The following is a 17,068-nucleotide window of genomic DNA, read 5'->3' on the forward strand; positions in this document are numbered from 1 at the left end:
TTTCTTGCCCAATATAAATTTCCTTCAGTTCATCCTTTACCCTAGTTCCTCTGGCCACTATTACATCTGGGAGATTGGATCTGTCTTCACTAGGGAAGACACAAAGTGCCTGTTCAACTCATCTGCCATTTCCTTGTTCCCCATAATAAATTCACCCGTTTCTGTCTTCAATGGCCCAGTTTTGGTTGTAACTATTTTTTTTGCTATTCACATACCTAAAGAAGCTTTTACTATCCTCCTTTATATTCTTGGGTAGTTTGCCTTTGTACCTCATTTTTTCTTGGCGTATTGCCTTTTTTGTTATCTTCTGTTGCTCTTCAAAAGCTTTCCAGTCCTCCAGTTTCCCACTCATCTTTGCTATGTTATACTTCTCTTATTTTTATACTGCCCTTTACTTCCCTCGTCAGCCACGGCCGCCCCTTACTCCCCTCGTCAGCCACGGCCGCCCCTTACTCCCCTTAGGATCTTTCTTCCTCTTTGGAATGAGCCAATCCTGCACCTTCTGCATTATTCCCAGAGATACCTGCCATTGTTGTTCCACTGACTTCCCTGCTAGGGTATCGTTCCATTGAACTTTGGCCAGCTCCTCCCTCATAGCTCCATAGTTCCCTTTGTTCAACTGTAATACTGACACATCCAATTTTCCCTTCTCCTTCTCAAATTGTAGGTTAAAACGTATCATATTATGGTCACTACCTCCTAATGGTTCCTTTACCTCGAGGTCCCTGATCAAATCCGGTTCATTGCACAACACTAAATCTAGAATTGCCTTCTCCCTGGTAGGCTCCAGTACAAGCTGTTCTAAGAATACATCTCGGAGGCAGTCCACAAACTCCCTTTCTTGGGGTCCAGTACCATTCTGATTCTCCCAGTCTACCTGCATGTTGAAATCCCCCATGACAACTGTATCATTACCTTTGCGACATGCCAATTTTAACTCTTCATTCAACTTACACCCTACATCCAGACTGCTGTTTGGGGGCCTGTAGATAACTCCCATTAGGGTCTTTCTACCCTTAGAATTTCTCAGTTCTATCCATACTGACTCTACATCCCTAGATTCTGTGTCCCCCCTCGCAAGGGACTGAATATCATTCCTCACCAACAGAGCCACCCCACCCCCTCTGCCAGTCAGTCTGTCCTTTCGATAAGATGTATATCCTTGAATATTCATTTCCCAGGCCCTGTCCGCTTGAAGCCATGTCTGTTATTTCCACAACATCGTACTTGCCAATTTCCAACTGAGCCTCAAGCTCATCTGCTTTATTCCTTATACTTCATGCATTCATATATAATACTTTTAATTCATTACTCCCCTCTCCTTTCATATCAATTCCTATTTCACTTGGCCATACTATATGATCTCTTCATGAGCTTTCTACTCCATTGATTCTGTTGTCCTTTTTAACTTTTATTTTCACTTTCCCTTTAACTCCATCCTTATATTTCCAGTTCATCCCCTCCCCTCACTACTTAGTTTAAACACATCCGTGTTGCAGTGGCAAACCTGTCTGCCAGAATGCTGGTCCCCCGCCTATTAAGGTGCAACCCGTCCCTTTTGTACAATTCATCCCTACCCCAAAACAGATCCCAGTGGTCCAAGAATGTAAATCCTTGCTTCCTGCACCAGTTCCTCAGCCACACATTCAGATCCGTTATCTCCCTGTTCCTGCCCTCTTCAGCACGAGGAACTGGAAGCAAACCAGAGATAACCACCCTGGAAGTCCTGCTTTTCAGCCTTCTTCCAAGTTCTCTGAAGTCCCACTGCAGAATGTCCTTCCTCTTCTTCCCGATGTCATTTGTGCCAACATGCACTACCACTTCCGGCTGTTCACCATCACCCTTGAGGATTCCCTGCAATCGGTCCGTGATGTCTTGGATCCTAGCACCAGGGAGGCAACACACCATCCTTAAATCTCACCTGTTGCCACAGAAACCCCTTTCCGTACCTCTTACTATGGAGTCCCCTACTACCACGGCTCTTCCTGATGTCTGACTCCTCGGCTCTGCTTCTGCACCAATTTTCAGCTCGCAGACCTGTCCGCCTCTCAGACTGGCAGTATCTTCTGTCCTGACAGCTTCCAAGAGGGTGAACCTGTTTACAAGAGGTACATCCCCTGGGGTCTCCTGTACTTCAAGCATCCTTTCCTTCCTCATCATCACCACCTTCTCTCTTCCAGTATCCTCAGTAATGACCTCATTGTAGGTCCTGTCCAGAAAACTCTCATTTTCACAGATAAACCCAAGGTCATCCAGTTCTTTCTTCAGTGCTGCAACATGCTCCTTCAGAAGCTGAATCTGGACACACTTTCCACAGCTGTAGCAGCCGGGGGCACCATCAGTGTCCCTGACCTCCCACATCATGCACATAGCACACTGAATCAGCTTAGCAGTCATGTCTTCACCCTCTCCAATTGTGCCTGGCATAGTCTTCTCCCTCAGCCTCCTTGCCAAAGACTAGCACTTTTCACAACAGGCACTCCCCTCAACCAGGCCACTCCAGTAGAGCTCTCCCTCTTTTTATTTGCTTGAGCTTTGCGAACTGCAAGGTCACCTGACCTCAATTGCCCAATCAGCTGTTTTCTGCAGCATCTGAGCTATTCAAATCTTGATTGCCAATCAACTGCTAATCAATTCTTGATTGCACTATCCAACTGCCAGAATCTCTCGAGCCAAAGTCAATCATCTCACAACTTCTTATCTGAAAGGACAGGCTAAAATACAGAGAGTTAGCCACAGTGTGGTATGTGCGGCAGAGAGGCTACTGGAATTTGCAAATGGTAGTCTCGGCGCATCTTCACACTCGTGCTTGTGTGGGGAACACAGGTCACGTTCCCAGTGTACTTGTTGGCTTTGAGTTTCGTCCCGTGAAGTGATTGCATGCGCTACTTATGACTGAGTCTCACCTACACAATATGCTGGAAGTGCTCAACAAGTTGGGCAGCATCTCTGCAGGGGAATAGACAATTGACGCTTTATTTATTTGCATAGATTCTGCCTGCTCTGCAGAGTTCCTCTAGCATTTTGTGTGTTTTCTCTAGATTTCCGGCATCTGCAGAATCTCTTGTGTTTAGGATGTTTGATGACACTGGGTTTGAAACTGGAGGGGGGCACTCCAGAAGAGCTCGTTAGTTCTACCTTGTCTGTTTCAGCACTGGTTCTTTATTCCAATGATGCCCTTGCTCTGGCACCCCTTTGCAGTCATGGCTTGTAATGATCTTTCTTTTGAAGATAGAGTTATTGGTTTTATATGCACTTCATTTGACATCAGACTGCTTGAATTAGGAAGTGAATTACTACAATACTTATTTAATTTGTTTACCAAATTGGTTAAAATGGAATGAAGAGTAGCAATGTTGTAGGGTTCAATGGGTAATAACTTAATTGTTATTCAGTTGGCAAGAGTCCTGCAGATAGCATATTACTCATCAGAATTCATTTATATTAAGTTCATAAGTTATTTACTCATACAGTATAAAATTATGGTATTTTAGTGCAGAATTTTGATATAATGTATTAAATCCAAACAGGCATGAGAACAGTGCTGCCTGGGACTCACTGCTTTGCATGTAATGCAGTCTTTTTACAAAGAGACTACAATAACAGTTGTGTGCTGAGCACAGAGTGGAGGTTAGGTGGCCACCGGCAAAGCAAGGAAATGACCCAGCATGGAGTGAGTGTTCTGACACTGTGTTTTAATAACATTAACCTCAATGCATGCCATGTAAAATGCATTGTTGGAAGACATGTTGCAACCAAGAATGCTAGAGCTTTCAGAATTACAGTAGATAATTTTGTTAAGGAGGAGCACCAATAACAATGTACCAGGTATGAGAATGGAACTGGAAATACAGAATGGCCTCCTCCTGTTCCTATTGATCCCAAAACATTCCCAGGAACGAACCTTGGCAGACTACTTGGTTGAAAACTATTTGAGCTTGAGGAGATTTCTGCTTTGGGAGTCAGCTCATGGGAGTACTTTGACCAGAAGTCCCTCAGCAGTTCAAAGACAATAAGGAATGAGCCACTAGGCCAACATACATCAAATGAGAAAAAACATAATCTCTGATAGACTGTAAGACCAAAGTCTGTGATTCCAAAGGCAGAAAGCCCAAAAGGTTCAAGTCTGAAGATGGGGAGTGTAGAGGTAGAGGCCTGGAAGTTGAGTATGTGAGTCTGTCCAGGGTCTGGAAATTGATGTCTGTGATTCTGAGAGTCTGGTGCCAGAGACTGTAGGGCTGAAGGCGGAGGCCAGTCCTTGTGTGTGGGAGAATGGGAAATGGGTTTCTTTTGCTGTTGTTGCCTTGTTTTGTTCTGTCCTTGTGGTTGCGTTGCTTGAGTTTTTTAGCTGAACATTGCGGACATGCCATGTTGGTGCCAGACAGTGTGGCGACACTTGTGGGCTGCCCCAGCATACCCTCGGGTGTGTTGGTTGTTAATGCAAAAGACACATTGCAATGTATGTTTTGATGTACATGTGATAAAAAGTCTGAATCTGATATAACCCATTGCTAAAAATAAATTATCTATGATAGACAGTTAATCATCCTCTATTAGTGATAATTTTGGCAGAAAAGCACTAAAAGCAAAGCCGCTATTTTTTTTGGAATACTCTGCGATCACTTGCACTCTTAGCAACCAGTACAGGCTCACCCCAGGTGACGACAGTGTTCTGTTCCTGAGATGCAGAAGTGAAGCTCCCTAGCATTACATTTAAATAAACCCTCAGCCGACCAAGGGCAATGTGTGGTCAGACACGGACATTTAACGTGGCCATTCCGATTTCCCTGCAAGATGCAATGATACAGCTGCAGACTGATTTCCCACACGGCTGACAACGCCTGCGGTCCTGTAACATCCCGGAGATCCGACCCATTGCTCTCCCAAATGTTCATTCACACATACGGTCTAAACATAGATCAGGTGTAGGACCAGTGCAGTCTTTGGATCAGTGGCAGGCATTTTGCTGTCTGGTGACTGCAGAAGGTTTGACAGCTCTACCCAGCCTGTTATTGAGGACCTTCCTTCGAAATGGTTACAAATAGAAAGCAGCCACGAATTGCAATATTCCTACACTGTGCACTCTGTGCCTTTGATTCTCAGTGATCTCTAACCTCAGTCATACAGGATAATTATTACTCTAGGATGTGACTCAATGCTTGCTACAATGGAGTATAATAATTATTTGCTGTTAATAGTGACAATGTCTGAACCTTGCATAAAGAGAGATGACAAGATGGCCCTTTAGGCAATGGGCAGCACAACTCCTTGCCTATTTATATGTCGATAGAAAGGGCTTCCATTTGACTTGAAGGTACGCATGCAGATGGATGAGTCTGGAACAGTATCATTTCAATGCAGGCCATTCATCACAAGCCTTGTTGTGATCGGTAATAGTGGAGTAATGAGTTCTCATACTGCACAAGCAGAGTATCAATAAAGTTCAGTTGAAGATACTGCTAGGCTTGCCTCCGGGTGTCTCTCTGCCCTATCCCTCAATATTGAACACAACAAACCTCAGCCTCATTTTAACCACGATCAGGAATGTGATGTCTCGAAGGACTGTAACGAAACCCAATTTCCCTCGGGATCAATGAAGTATGTCTGTCTGACTGGGGCCAGTGGAAAGTTGAGACAATAGCACCAATGTGTGGAATGGGCAACTTTTCCCCAGAACCTCAATTAAATTTTAAATGAGGAAGTGAAGGGTAAATTGGGGAACCAAGGAAAAGTCCCTAATGACAGTCCTAAACTGTGGAGGTAGTGTTCTTGGCCTTTGTGGCTGGAAAGAGTGAGGTTTAGGGCCTGTGGGATGCCCACTTGAGCACCCCCTGGCTTACAAGTAAAAATTCCAAGTTAAATGGACTTCTAACCTTGATTGGCACCAGTTTTTAATTGTGGCTCCAAGTCTCCACAAGATTTTGTATGCTTCATGTAGAAAACAACAGAGGGCCCAAAGTTATCATCTTGGAAGGCAAGATTTAAGAAGGTACAAGAACACCGAGAGGCAGCTTTGCTGAATCCCAAGCATTAAGATAGCATGGGTTGCAAGCATTGGCCTACATTGTTGTAGTTGAACAGCCTGGGTTGAAATTAGGTTGAAATTAAGTTCTTACTTTTACAGTAACAATCATCATGGACTAATAGTGTGGAGCGCAGCCAGTCTTACTAATTTAAATTGCTCTTTCCTTCTCATGGCAATTTATGAAATTAATAGTATAAATAAGTTACCAACTCTGATTCTTTTTCTGCAAAAAAAAATGTATCTCTCTCTCTCTCTCTCTCCCCCTCTCTCTCTCACTGGATAAATATCAGAAGAAATTGTTTTTGCTAAGTATTTCAGCTTTCCTTGCAGTGTGCATTCAATTTTTTTCTGATTTTAATTTGGGACAGAAGTGTAGTTTGTTAATCTGGTTCTGCTGAGAGCGATTTTAATTTGGACCTGCCCCAATCTGCTGTGAGTGACCAGATGGCTGGAATGGGGACTATGAGATCAGAAGGCCATAAAGCATCAGAGTGGAATTAGCCTGTCCGGCCCTCCGAGTCTGCCCTGTCATTGAAACATAGCTGATTTATTTTCCCTCTGAACCCCATTTTGTCTTCCTTCTCTCTGTAAGTTTTGACGCCCTTACTAATCAGAATCAGGTTTAATGTATTATATAATGCATAAAAAATCAGGTTTGACATCTGTTGTGAACTCTATCATCCTTATTATGTTTCTTTCATTCACTCATTTCTCAGGATCGGCTTTGACCTTGAGAATGGTAGGGGGTGGGGGTTTGGGGGTGCAGTGAGCCATTTTCTTGAACCCCATTTGCAAGGGGAATGGTGAAGATACTCTTGCAGTGCTGTTGTGGAGGGAGTTTCTGGACTTGACCTAGCAATAATGAAGGAATGGTGAAGAAATTGGGGACGTAGCCTCAAGATTCAGGAGAGTAGATTTAGGAGGGAGATGAGGAGGAACTTCTTTTCCCAGAGAGTGGTGAATCTGTGGAATTCTCTGCCCAAAGAAGCAGTGGAGACTACCTCAGTAAATATATTTAAGACAAGGTTGGATAGATTTTTGCATAGTAGGGGAATTAGGGAAAAGGCAGTGAGGTGGAGATGAGACCATGGCCAGATTAGCTATGATCTTATTGAATGGCAGACCAGCCTCGATGGGCCAGATGGCCGACTCCTGCTCCTATTTCTTCTGTTCTTATGTTCTTATATTTCCAAGCTGGGTTGTGCTGATCACGAAGGGAATGTGCATATGGTAGTGTGCCCGTGTACCTGCCACTCTAGTCCTTTGTAGTAGCAGCAATGATGGACAGAGCTGCCGTGAGTGTAAAATGACAGGCGTAGCAGTGCCTTTTGTGGATGGCACAAACTGTGGCCACTTTTCACCTGAAGTGGAGGAAATGAATACTGTGGTGATGGATGGGGATCAGGTGAACATACTGCTGGTCTCAAGGCTTGAGTGTTGTTGGAGCTGCACCCATCCAGGCAGATAGAGAGCATTAGACGAGACTCCTGACTCGTATCTTGTTAAAGATGAATGAACATGAGTCATCAAGCATGAGGTCAGCACCATGGCCACACTGAATATCATGAAGAGAGTGTTGAGTAGGGGATGTAGTTGGTGGTAGTGCGAGGTAGAAAGACAGGCCCTTTGACTCACTGTGTTGTGCTGACCTTTTAACCCACTCCAAGATCAATCAATCCCTTCTCTGCCACATAGCCCTCCATTTTTCTTTCATGAGCTTTTTTGGGTAGAGAATTACAAAGATACCCATCCCCTTTGAAAGAGGAAATCTCTCCTCATTTTAGTCCTAAACGGTCCAGTCTTAATTTTGAGATTGTGTCCCCTAATTCTAGTCTCCGATACCAGCCTTCAGGAGAAGCATCTTTCCCATATCCACTTTGTTTGAGACTTCTAAGAAGTTTCTTTTTTTCCCTTTTGGGTGTTTGTGTGTGTTTTACCAATCTGATTGGCATGGTAGCATTGTGGTTAGTGTAATGTTATTACTGTGGCAGCTGCAAGATTGGGGTTTGATTCCGCCGCTGTTTGTTAGGAGTCATAAGTTTTACTGTGATGGGGTGGGTCTCCTCTGGGCACTCAAGTTTCCTCCCACATTCCAAAGCGATCCGGTTGGCGCCGTAAGTGTGGCGGTACTTGAGTCAGCCCGATGCAGTCTTTGCTGAATTGATTTGGTGCAAGCAGTGCATTTCGTTACACGTCTCATTGTGCATATGACTTAAAATGCTCTGAGTTGTGGATGATTGAAGGGATGCGGTAGAGTACTGTCTGTAAATAGTTTGTGTCCTCCCTGTGATCGCATGGGTTTCCCCCGGGTGCTCCGGTTTCCCCTCTCAGTCCAGAGACGTACTGGTTAGTAGGTTAATTGGACATTGTAAATTGTCCTGTGATTAGACTAGGGTTAAATCGGGGGTTGCTGGGCAACTCGAAGGCCTGGAAGGGCCCACTCTGCGCTGTTTCTCGATAAGTAAATCCACAATAAGACTGCCCAAAGGAATGCAGCTTTTTTTTTTGCATTTGGTCAGATAGGTCTCAATATTTCTTGAAAGTTTCAGTGTACCCCGGGCAAAGTTGTGATAGGTGACAATGCATTGCAGATTGAAAGTGCTTTGTGGTGTCTCTGCCTTCTTCAACCATTACGTACCATTAAAATGGATCAGAGCTTGGATTGAAGTCTTGCCTCCTCACTCCTGTAAAATGCCGGGAGATGCAGGCCCCAAACTTATTTCCAACCTCAGGAAGATTAATAAGGTCACGGCCCAGCAAATAATTATGATTGGGTTTTAAGGCCTGGTTTATTTGCACTCATTAATCTCAATTGTATTGCTGTTGCATAAGAATTGTTTTGATGATGCACCGTCCCAAGGGCTTTTGTAAATATGAGATATAATTCCGCTACTGACGGAATGCCAGTATTCAATGAACTGCACTACAAAACGGTTGATTATCCATCCTCCTTATATGGATGTTTAACTTTGATTAGCTTTATTTGTCACACATACATGGAAACTTGCAGTGAAGTGTGTCGTTTCACAGTAACGACCAACGCAGTCCGAGGATTGTGCTAGGGGCAGCCCGCAAGGGTCACCCCACTTGCGGCACCAACATAGCTTGCCCGAAGTTCATATTTTTGGAATGTGGGAGGAAATCAGAGCACCTGGAGGAAAACCACGCGGTCGTGGGGAGAACGTACAAATTCCTTGCGGACAGCAGTGGGATTTGAAACCCCGATAGATGATCACTGGCGCTGTAGAGCCATTGCGCTAATTCCATGCTAGTGTGCTGTATTAAACATAACAGCGCTGTCCACTTTGTCAGGAAGTATATCCAGCCACGGAAATGCTAAGTTAAAGTTGCCCGATTTCCCTCTCCTTCCATCTGCTCCATCATTTATTCAGAATGCGGATTTGCACGCCAGTTCAATCCCATCGTAAATCTAGCCACTCAGTTCTGCAAGCAGTTCTACATTTCCTCACATAAGCTGGAAGCTAACTCATGACAATCGAAGCAGAATGAATTGCTGATGTGGGTCTCTGCTGTCAGTCCGTGAATTATGTTTATCTGTGATTTATGCCAATACCTCAAACTCCACAGAATTTACAGCACAGAAACTGGCATGTGGTTCTGGCTAATTAACACTCTGAATAAGCCTCGATCTGCCCTGCATTATTTTATTCTCTCTCATGTCCTCTTATCCCTTTCTCCCATAGAAATTCACCTAGCTGTCCTCTGAAGCCGTTTAAAGAGTACTCTTTCTCACTGTGACTGCTACTTTATTTACCAACCAATTCCTCAATGATTTAAATTTAAAATTTATGTTCACTGATCCTCATAATCATTCTTCCTGAGCTCTCATTAGTACACTCGAGTAAATACATGGTGACAATAGAGGTATTTTGGTCTTTTGATTCTTGAATTCACTGCCATGAATTGGGAACAATTGCGTTCTTTCAGTCAACGTTTCAGGCCTAGACCCTTCAGCAGGACTTGATGAAGGGTCTTGGCCTGAAACGTCGGCTGTTTATTCCTCTTTGTTGCTGCTGACTGACCCACTGAGTTGCTCCAGCATCTTGTGTGTGTATTTCTCTGGATTTCCAGCATCTGCAGGATCTCTTGTGTTAATGGATACTCTCACCCTTGGTGCTTTACCATCTCCATTAACAGAAACGATGGAAACTGCTGTTCAACAAGTACTCAACGGCAAACCACAGGCTGTTGAATTTTTCAAGCAAGCATCTCAAAAGATGTCCCACTCATCAGTGGGATGTCTCACTCACGAGTGGGATGTCTCATTCATGAATGGGATGATATTACACATCTGCTCCTATATCTTATGTCCTTACTCCAAGTTTTCTATTGATTGTTTTTCTAATTTTGCTGCGACTTAATTGGAATCTGAATAGGTGTAATAGCCAAGATTTTGCCAGCAGGTCCACATGAAACTACTGGCAGCTTGTCAGCATAAGCTTCAGGGCCTCTCAATGGAAGGCAGAGAATCACAGAGCATGGGAAAAGGCCCTTTGTCCCAGCTTATCTATGCAGACCAAGACGGCCATCTAAGCAAAGGGATAGTGGATGCTTTGAGTTAAGAATTCGAATATGTTAGATGGCATCTAAGGAGAAAGGAACAGAGGCAGCATTTGAGCTGGATGGCCTTTATTCAGAATGTTAGCTCCTCTCAGACACTTTACTACCACTACGCCGACTCAGGCCTAGGGGGCCGGCGTCGGGCACGATGACGGACTCTCCACTCCTCCCTCTCCCTCATCAGTGTGTTCAGTTCATCTACATTAGCCGCGCCGCTATCTTCTAGGAGCGTGTTGACCATAGTCTTGGGAGGGCACCCAGGGTTCATCCTCCCATGCTTGGGCTCCCATGTGATGACTAGGCTGGCAGGTAGCTCAGGGTGGTGAGACAGTGACCCGCTAGTTGCAGTCTTCTCACCTCGATTTTAGTAGTGAGCATCGGTAGGTCGTCATAGAGCTCAACGTTCGTCATGTGCTGTTGCCAACTCACGTCAAGAGCCATCCGGAACATTCGTGTGTAGCAACCATCGGGTGACTTTCACATGGTCTTGGTGAGTGTCCACGTCTTGCATCCGTACGTGAGAATGGACTCTGTGACTGCTATGAAGATCCTCTTTTTGAGCCCTCTGGTGGGGTTTGATCTCCAGATTTCCTTCATGTCGTTCATAGCCCTCTGTGCCAGCGCCTTCCGTATCTTTATGCCCTTCTTCGAAATCATCATTCTTGACCCGAGGTACTTGAAGTCAGACACTTTAGTGGCTATTAAATACAGTCATGATCTCTTCACAGGGATGAGAAGGAATTGTAGAGAGGTTAAACATGGGCTACATCAGCCCAACTTGATGCTGCCCACATGGGACCTCTCGACAAATCCAGTTACAGTGGCTAACTGGGACAGGAGAGCTCAGCTCGTATATGTCAATGGGGACTTTTCACTTGGCACCAGCTTCTGAATGAACAACTTTCTAATAAAGTGCAGCAGTTTCCCCAGTAAATCAGAGACTCTCCCAAAGCCTAACATGAGTCAGTTATCAAAAATTAATGTGAACCATCAAATGGGACTGGTTCCTGACCCATATTGCTCATTTTGTCCGCACGGACCCGTTGGCTCTTTTATACATGTTGTATGGGAATGTACAGGGGTTTTTGGTTTGCAGAGGAAGGTTATCAGTGCTCTTACAGAACTAACGGGGGTACAATTACCAATGGACCCCTCTGTACATCTTCTAAATGATGACTCCCACCTTTCCCTTATGGAAAAAACACACACGGCCAAACACAATCTTAAAGTGGACTAATTTGATATCTAACTTAAAAGATCTTCTGTTAAAATGAAAATGTTCTATCTGTGTATGCACTACTATTCAGTTGGTGGGTGGGGGGGAAGAGAGGGGTGGAGGGGGGGTGGGGATGAGGGTTGGGGGTGGCTGGGTTAAACAGTCAAAGTGTAATAAGCAACTGGTTGTATTGAATGTAATTTGTTGGTGTTGCAATAAAAATTAGTGACAAAAAATTAATGTGAACAATATACCTCCAAATTAAAACTACTGCAGTAATTTTTTAAAGTTATAACAGACACAGGGGAGCAATAAAGCTGACTCTAGATCCAGTCTGTCACCTGAACTCCCAATCTGTTCAATGAAGATTATATTTTTTACCATGTTTAAATTCTAATAAGTACACAACTTATTTGACCAGGCATTGTAATCTTGGCTCAGGATTTCCATGGCTTTGTTCAAAAGGGACCAAGTGATTCTGGCAGCTACCTATATTTGTAACTGAATATTGTAATACTTATTAAAACGATTATTCAAATACAGTGGATTCTGCTTAATTGGGACACATTGACCCCAGTATATTTTGGCCCAATTAAGTGGCTGCCCCATTTAGCCAAAGTTACATGGAAATAGTTCAAAAGATATAAAAAAGACAAATTATCATTTAACTGAGTAACAAGTTATGTATTTCAATGAAATGCAGAATAAATTCAAGCACTATCAATACTACCACGGTACTAAAGAAAACATGTATCAGTTTCTAATAGTTATCAAAGGAGAAATTCATCCAGTGTATGCTGACATATTCTTTTGATTTACTATAAATTAACAAGATCAGTGCAGACACCTAGTTCAGCAAATGGACCATGGTTTCCTCGATTGCATCCTCGAAATCTTTAGTTTCATTGTAACATTCAAGATGATTGTTGAATTTTCAAATTCTTCATAGTTCCTAATTTTAGTGAAATCACATTCAGGGAGCAGTGTCTCAGAAAGGCAGTGTCCATTATTAAGGACCTCCAGCACCCAGGGCATGCCCTTTTCTCACTGTTACCATCAGGTAGGGGATACAGAAGCCTGAAGGCACACACTCAGCGATTCAGGAACAGCTTCTTCCCCTCTGCCATCCGATTCCTAAATGGGCATTGAATCTTTGGACACTACCTCACTTTTTGTTAATATACAGTATTTCTGTTTTTGCACGTTTTTTAAAAATCTATTCAATATATGTAACCTTGTTTATTTATTATTTTTTATTTTATTTTATTATATATTATTATTTCTCTCTGCTAGATTATGTATTGCATTGAACTGCTGTTGCTAAGTTAACAAATTTCACGTCACATGCCGGTGATAATAAACCTGATTCTAATTCTGATTCATTTTCGCTCAACAGTGAGCAAAACAGTTTTGAATTATCTTGCTGTTTATTACTCACTAGCTATCAGTGACAAAAATCACTGCTTTTTCAACACAAAGAGCTTTCGCTGGAAGTATGGTGTATTGTCTAGTGGCAATGCAAGTGCATATGAATGACACTGGTTAGAAAATGGTTTGGCATCGGTGACCTGCCCCAATTAAGCAGCATAGTGACCCTAATCAATGAAGGGAATCCCGGCTATTTACTCAGAGCAGCAGAAAGAAAATGCTCCACATGAGGCCCAACTTGGTTGGATTATATTTTCAGCAGCCACCAACGTTTGTGGTCCGAAAAAGGCCAGCAATATCATGATCCCATCCACCCTGCTTATGGACTGTTTGCCCCACTCCCATCGGGAAGGAGGCTCGCAACATCCACGCCAGGACCAATAGACACCAAAAGGGTTGCTTTCCCCCAAGCTACAAGGCTGATCCACACTTTCAACAATAACCCACCCCACCAACGCTCCCCACCACTTAATCCACATCAACCACTCCTCTCCACAGTCCCTCCCCATACGCTGCCACTTCTACTTTCTGGTTTATAGGATTACTTTCATATTCATATTCATCATGTTTTTTTATACTCATTGTGATTTTTTTTTGGATCCGGAGTAACAATCACTTGGTCCTCCTTTTACACTTGTGTATTAAAGAATGACAATAAATCAGAGCAATTAATTTAATTCCTTATCATTTTGTATATTGAGGGCAGAATAACAACTGACTGCAAGTTTGTTGGAAGGGTTTGGGATCCAGTTCCTGTGACTTTCTGTATCAACTTGTTTAATAAATAAATGCACGATCCTGGAACAAATGGGATCCATTTAATCTCTGGCCTAAAGTTTTAAATGAACCAACAGAGTTTCAGGGTGATGCTTAAATAATCAGGGATTTAAGATGGCTTTGAGAAGTTTAGTTAGTCACTGCCTGTTATGCCGCTGGCATTTAGAGCAGCAGTGAAGGTTGTCTATCTCTGTCTGATCCTGGCCATCTTCTCTATTGTGCTGCCAGTGTGGTTCAGGGGTTTTTATTTCTGCCCTATGATGTGGCACCAAGTTGCCTTTGGTCCCCTGCATTTCCCCACCTCCTTTCCGGGGTCCAGTGAAGTCTTGATGACGGAGTCGTGTAATTGGTAATCGGATTTCATTGTTACTTGTACACTGAGATACAAAGTGTTGCCGGACATGCCACCCATGCAGGTCATTGCAAAGCAGAAGTACATCACGATAGCACAAGGGAATAGCCGTTATAGGAGGCAGGAGGTAGTGTTACTGCTTTATTCCGAAAGTGCAGTGCAAGGGCCACGATGGGGTAGATGGATAGATCAAGGATTCATCTCTAATGGACAGGAGGTCCATTCAATAGTTTTATAACAGCGAGATAGAAGTTGTTGATACATGGTGATGCATGTTCATAAGCTTTTGTATCTCCTGCCTGATGGAATGGGAGAAAAAAAGAGAATGTCCAGGGTGGGGGGTGCGGGGGTCTTTGATTACTTTCCTGATGCACCGGGAAGTGTAGACACAGGAGGCTGGTTTGTGTGTGTAGAATTCTGTGATCATGGTTGTAAACCTGAATTTAGGTGGGACAACAAATCTCTGGGCTTGTGTAAGCTTTCAGAAATAAACATTATTAAAATTAGTTTTCGCCTCCTTATTTTCGTGTTGCACTGAAGTTTCAATGATTGCTGGAATGAGATGAGGGAGCAGGCATTTTTCCACTCACACAGTTGGCAGACCGAGCTTTGGTTTTGAGCCATACAAATAAGGCATGCTGATGATTTGATTCCCAATCTGTTTGAGTTGGAAGTTCGAAAAGCGGCAGCAATCTAAAAACGGTCCTAGTGACTCAGGATTGGGTGATCAGGCAGGGCTCCCGTTCCAGTTGTACAGTGTGTGACAGTGGAGGATGGTGCCCAGCCAGCTGACGCCCCTGAGAGTTAGTCATATTAATGATCCACTGGGCTGGAAAGAAGAGTATTGACAATGCCATGAAACTGCTTTCCAAGAAGGTAACAGCAAAGTGAAGTCCAGCCAGCATTATTGCTGCCCAGCTGTTTGGTTTTGTTTTATTATTCTCACATCTACCAAGATATTTATTTATTTATTATTTTTACTTATTTATTATTATTGGGGCACCATGGTAGTGACACTATTACAGCTCAGGGCAATGGAGTTCAGAGCTCAATTCTGGCACCATCTGTAAGGAGTTTGTCTATCCTTCCAGTAAGTGCATGGGTTTCCTGCAGGTGCTCCGGTTTCCTCCCAAAGACGTACCAGTTGGTAGGTTAAGATCATAAGACATAAGAGCAGAATTAGACCACTCGGCCCATCGAGTCTGCTCCGCCATTCCATCATGACTGATTGTAAACTGGTCATTGTAAGTCGCCTTGTGATTTGGCTAGTATTAAATTGCTGGGTGGCCACTCGGCTGGGAAGGGCCTGTTTTCGAGTTGTATCTCTAAATAATAAAACAAGTTATTATTATCTTTTTTTGTATTTGACCATTTTGTCTTCTTTTGCACACTGGTTGCTTGTCAGTCTTTGTGTAGTTTTTCATTGATTCTACTGAATTTCTTTGTTCTACTGCAAATGCCTGCAAGAAAATGAATCTCAGTGTATTTCATGCCGTGTACATATTTTAATAATAAATTTGCTTCCAACTTTGGAGATGCAATGAAAAGCTTGTCTTGTGTTCTGTTCATACAAATCAAATCATTATACAATGCAGTGAGCTGGAATAAGGTGAAAAAAAGCAATGCAGAGTAAGTGTAAAAACCATTGAAAAAGAGCAGTGGAGGTAAACGATAAAATGAAAGATGGTTACGAGGTAGACTGTGAGGCCAAGAGTACATCTTACTGTACAAGGCGTGTTTGTTTGAGAATCTGATAACAGTGGCGTCGCGGCCTGCTTTGCTCTTCACTGACGACATTCCTCATAATGTTTTCTTTCTCCTCACACAGGATATGAGAAAGCATGTCATGATGACCCTGTTGGATGCAGAACAGTCTTACGTGGAGTCTCTCCGAACACTCATACAGGTATCGTGTGTGTACGTCTTTAGTTGGACTGGACTGGGATGGTTGTCAAATTGCGGGAGAGCTAGTGATTGTGGAACATGTGATCACGTTGGCTTCTAACCCCATTTGCAAGTTGCTTCCCCACCACTTTCTCCATAGCCTCTTCTAGCCTACACCATGGAGAAGGATCACAGAGGAAAGTCTTTGGGAGTGATTGTAGGTGCCACGTTGGTTCTACCAGACTCAGTATTTAGGACACTGTGTGCAGTGGGGGAGTGGAGGAATGGACCCTTGTGGCCCTCACTTACTCATGTGCAAAAGCACCCGGGGGGGGGGGGGGGTTCGATCGTCCTCACTTTTGAATTACCTAACCACAATACTAACAAATCCCTGATTAGTTCTACCCGCTGAGCCACGGCTGATGCAAACAGGAAGCTTCTCAATGCTGTGACTGTTGGGAATTTTGGATTCCAGATACTCCTATCCATATTATTTCAGATCTGCAAAACTCAGACTGCCACGGCAGCTGGCTTTTGACATTTGAAGAAGAATTTCAGGGTATTGGTTCCCCAAATCCCACGACAAGGAATAAACACCGTAGACTGTGAAGCAAGCACATCTTCCATAGTCGGTAAATCTGCCCCATAGTTTCAGCACGCATCTAACTCCAGTGACTTAAATCTAATAAATTACTTCCATGAAGGAAAATATTGGCCTGTCAGTTCCCTTAGGACCCATTCACATATAGGTTTGAAAACTTAAGGAAGTATACTGTACATATTATATTGCAATATTTAATATTAC

The 17,068-nt window shown here is 43.4% G+C and overlaps 1 protein-coding gene across 1 annotated transcript in view; it reads left to right on the plus strand.

Moving 5' to 3' along the window:
* Positions 1–17,068, plus strand: part of LOC140726959 (rho guanine nucleotide exchange factor 17-like) — a 474,355-nt gene that overhangs the window by 269,007 nt on the left and 188,280 nt on the right. The window contains 1 exon segment of the mRNA XM_073044006.1: positions 16,208–16,285. Coding sequence (XP_072900107.1) covers positions 16,208–16,285 — 78 coding nt within the window.

The sequence above is a fragment of the Hemitrygon akajei genome, chromosome 4 (genome assembly GCF_048418815.1).
Source record: "Hemitrygon akajei chromosome 4, sHemAka1.3, whole genome shotgun sequence".
NCBI lineage: Eukaryota > Metazoa > Chordata > Chondrichthyes > Myliobatiformes > Dasyatidae > Hemitrygon > Hemitrygon akajei.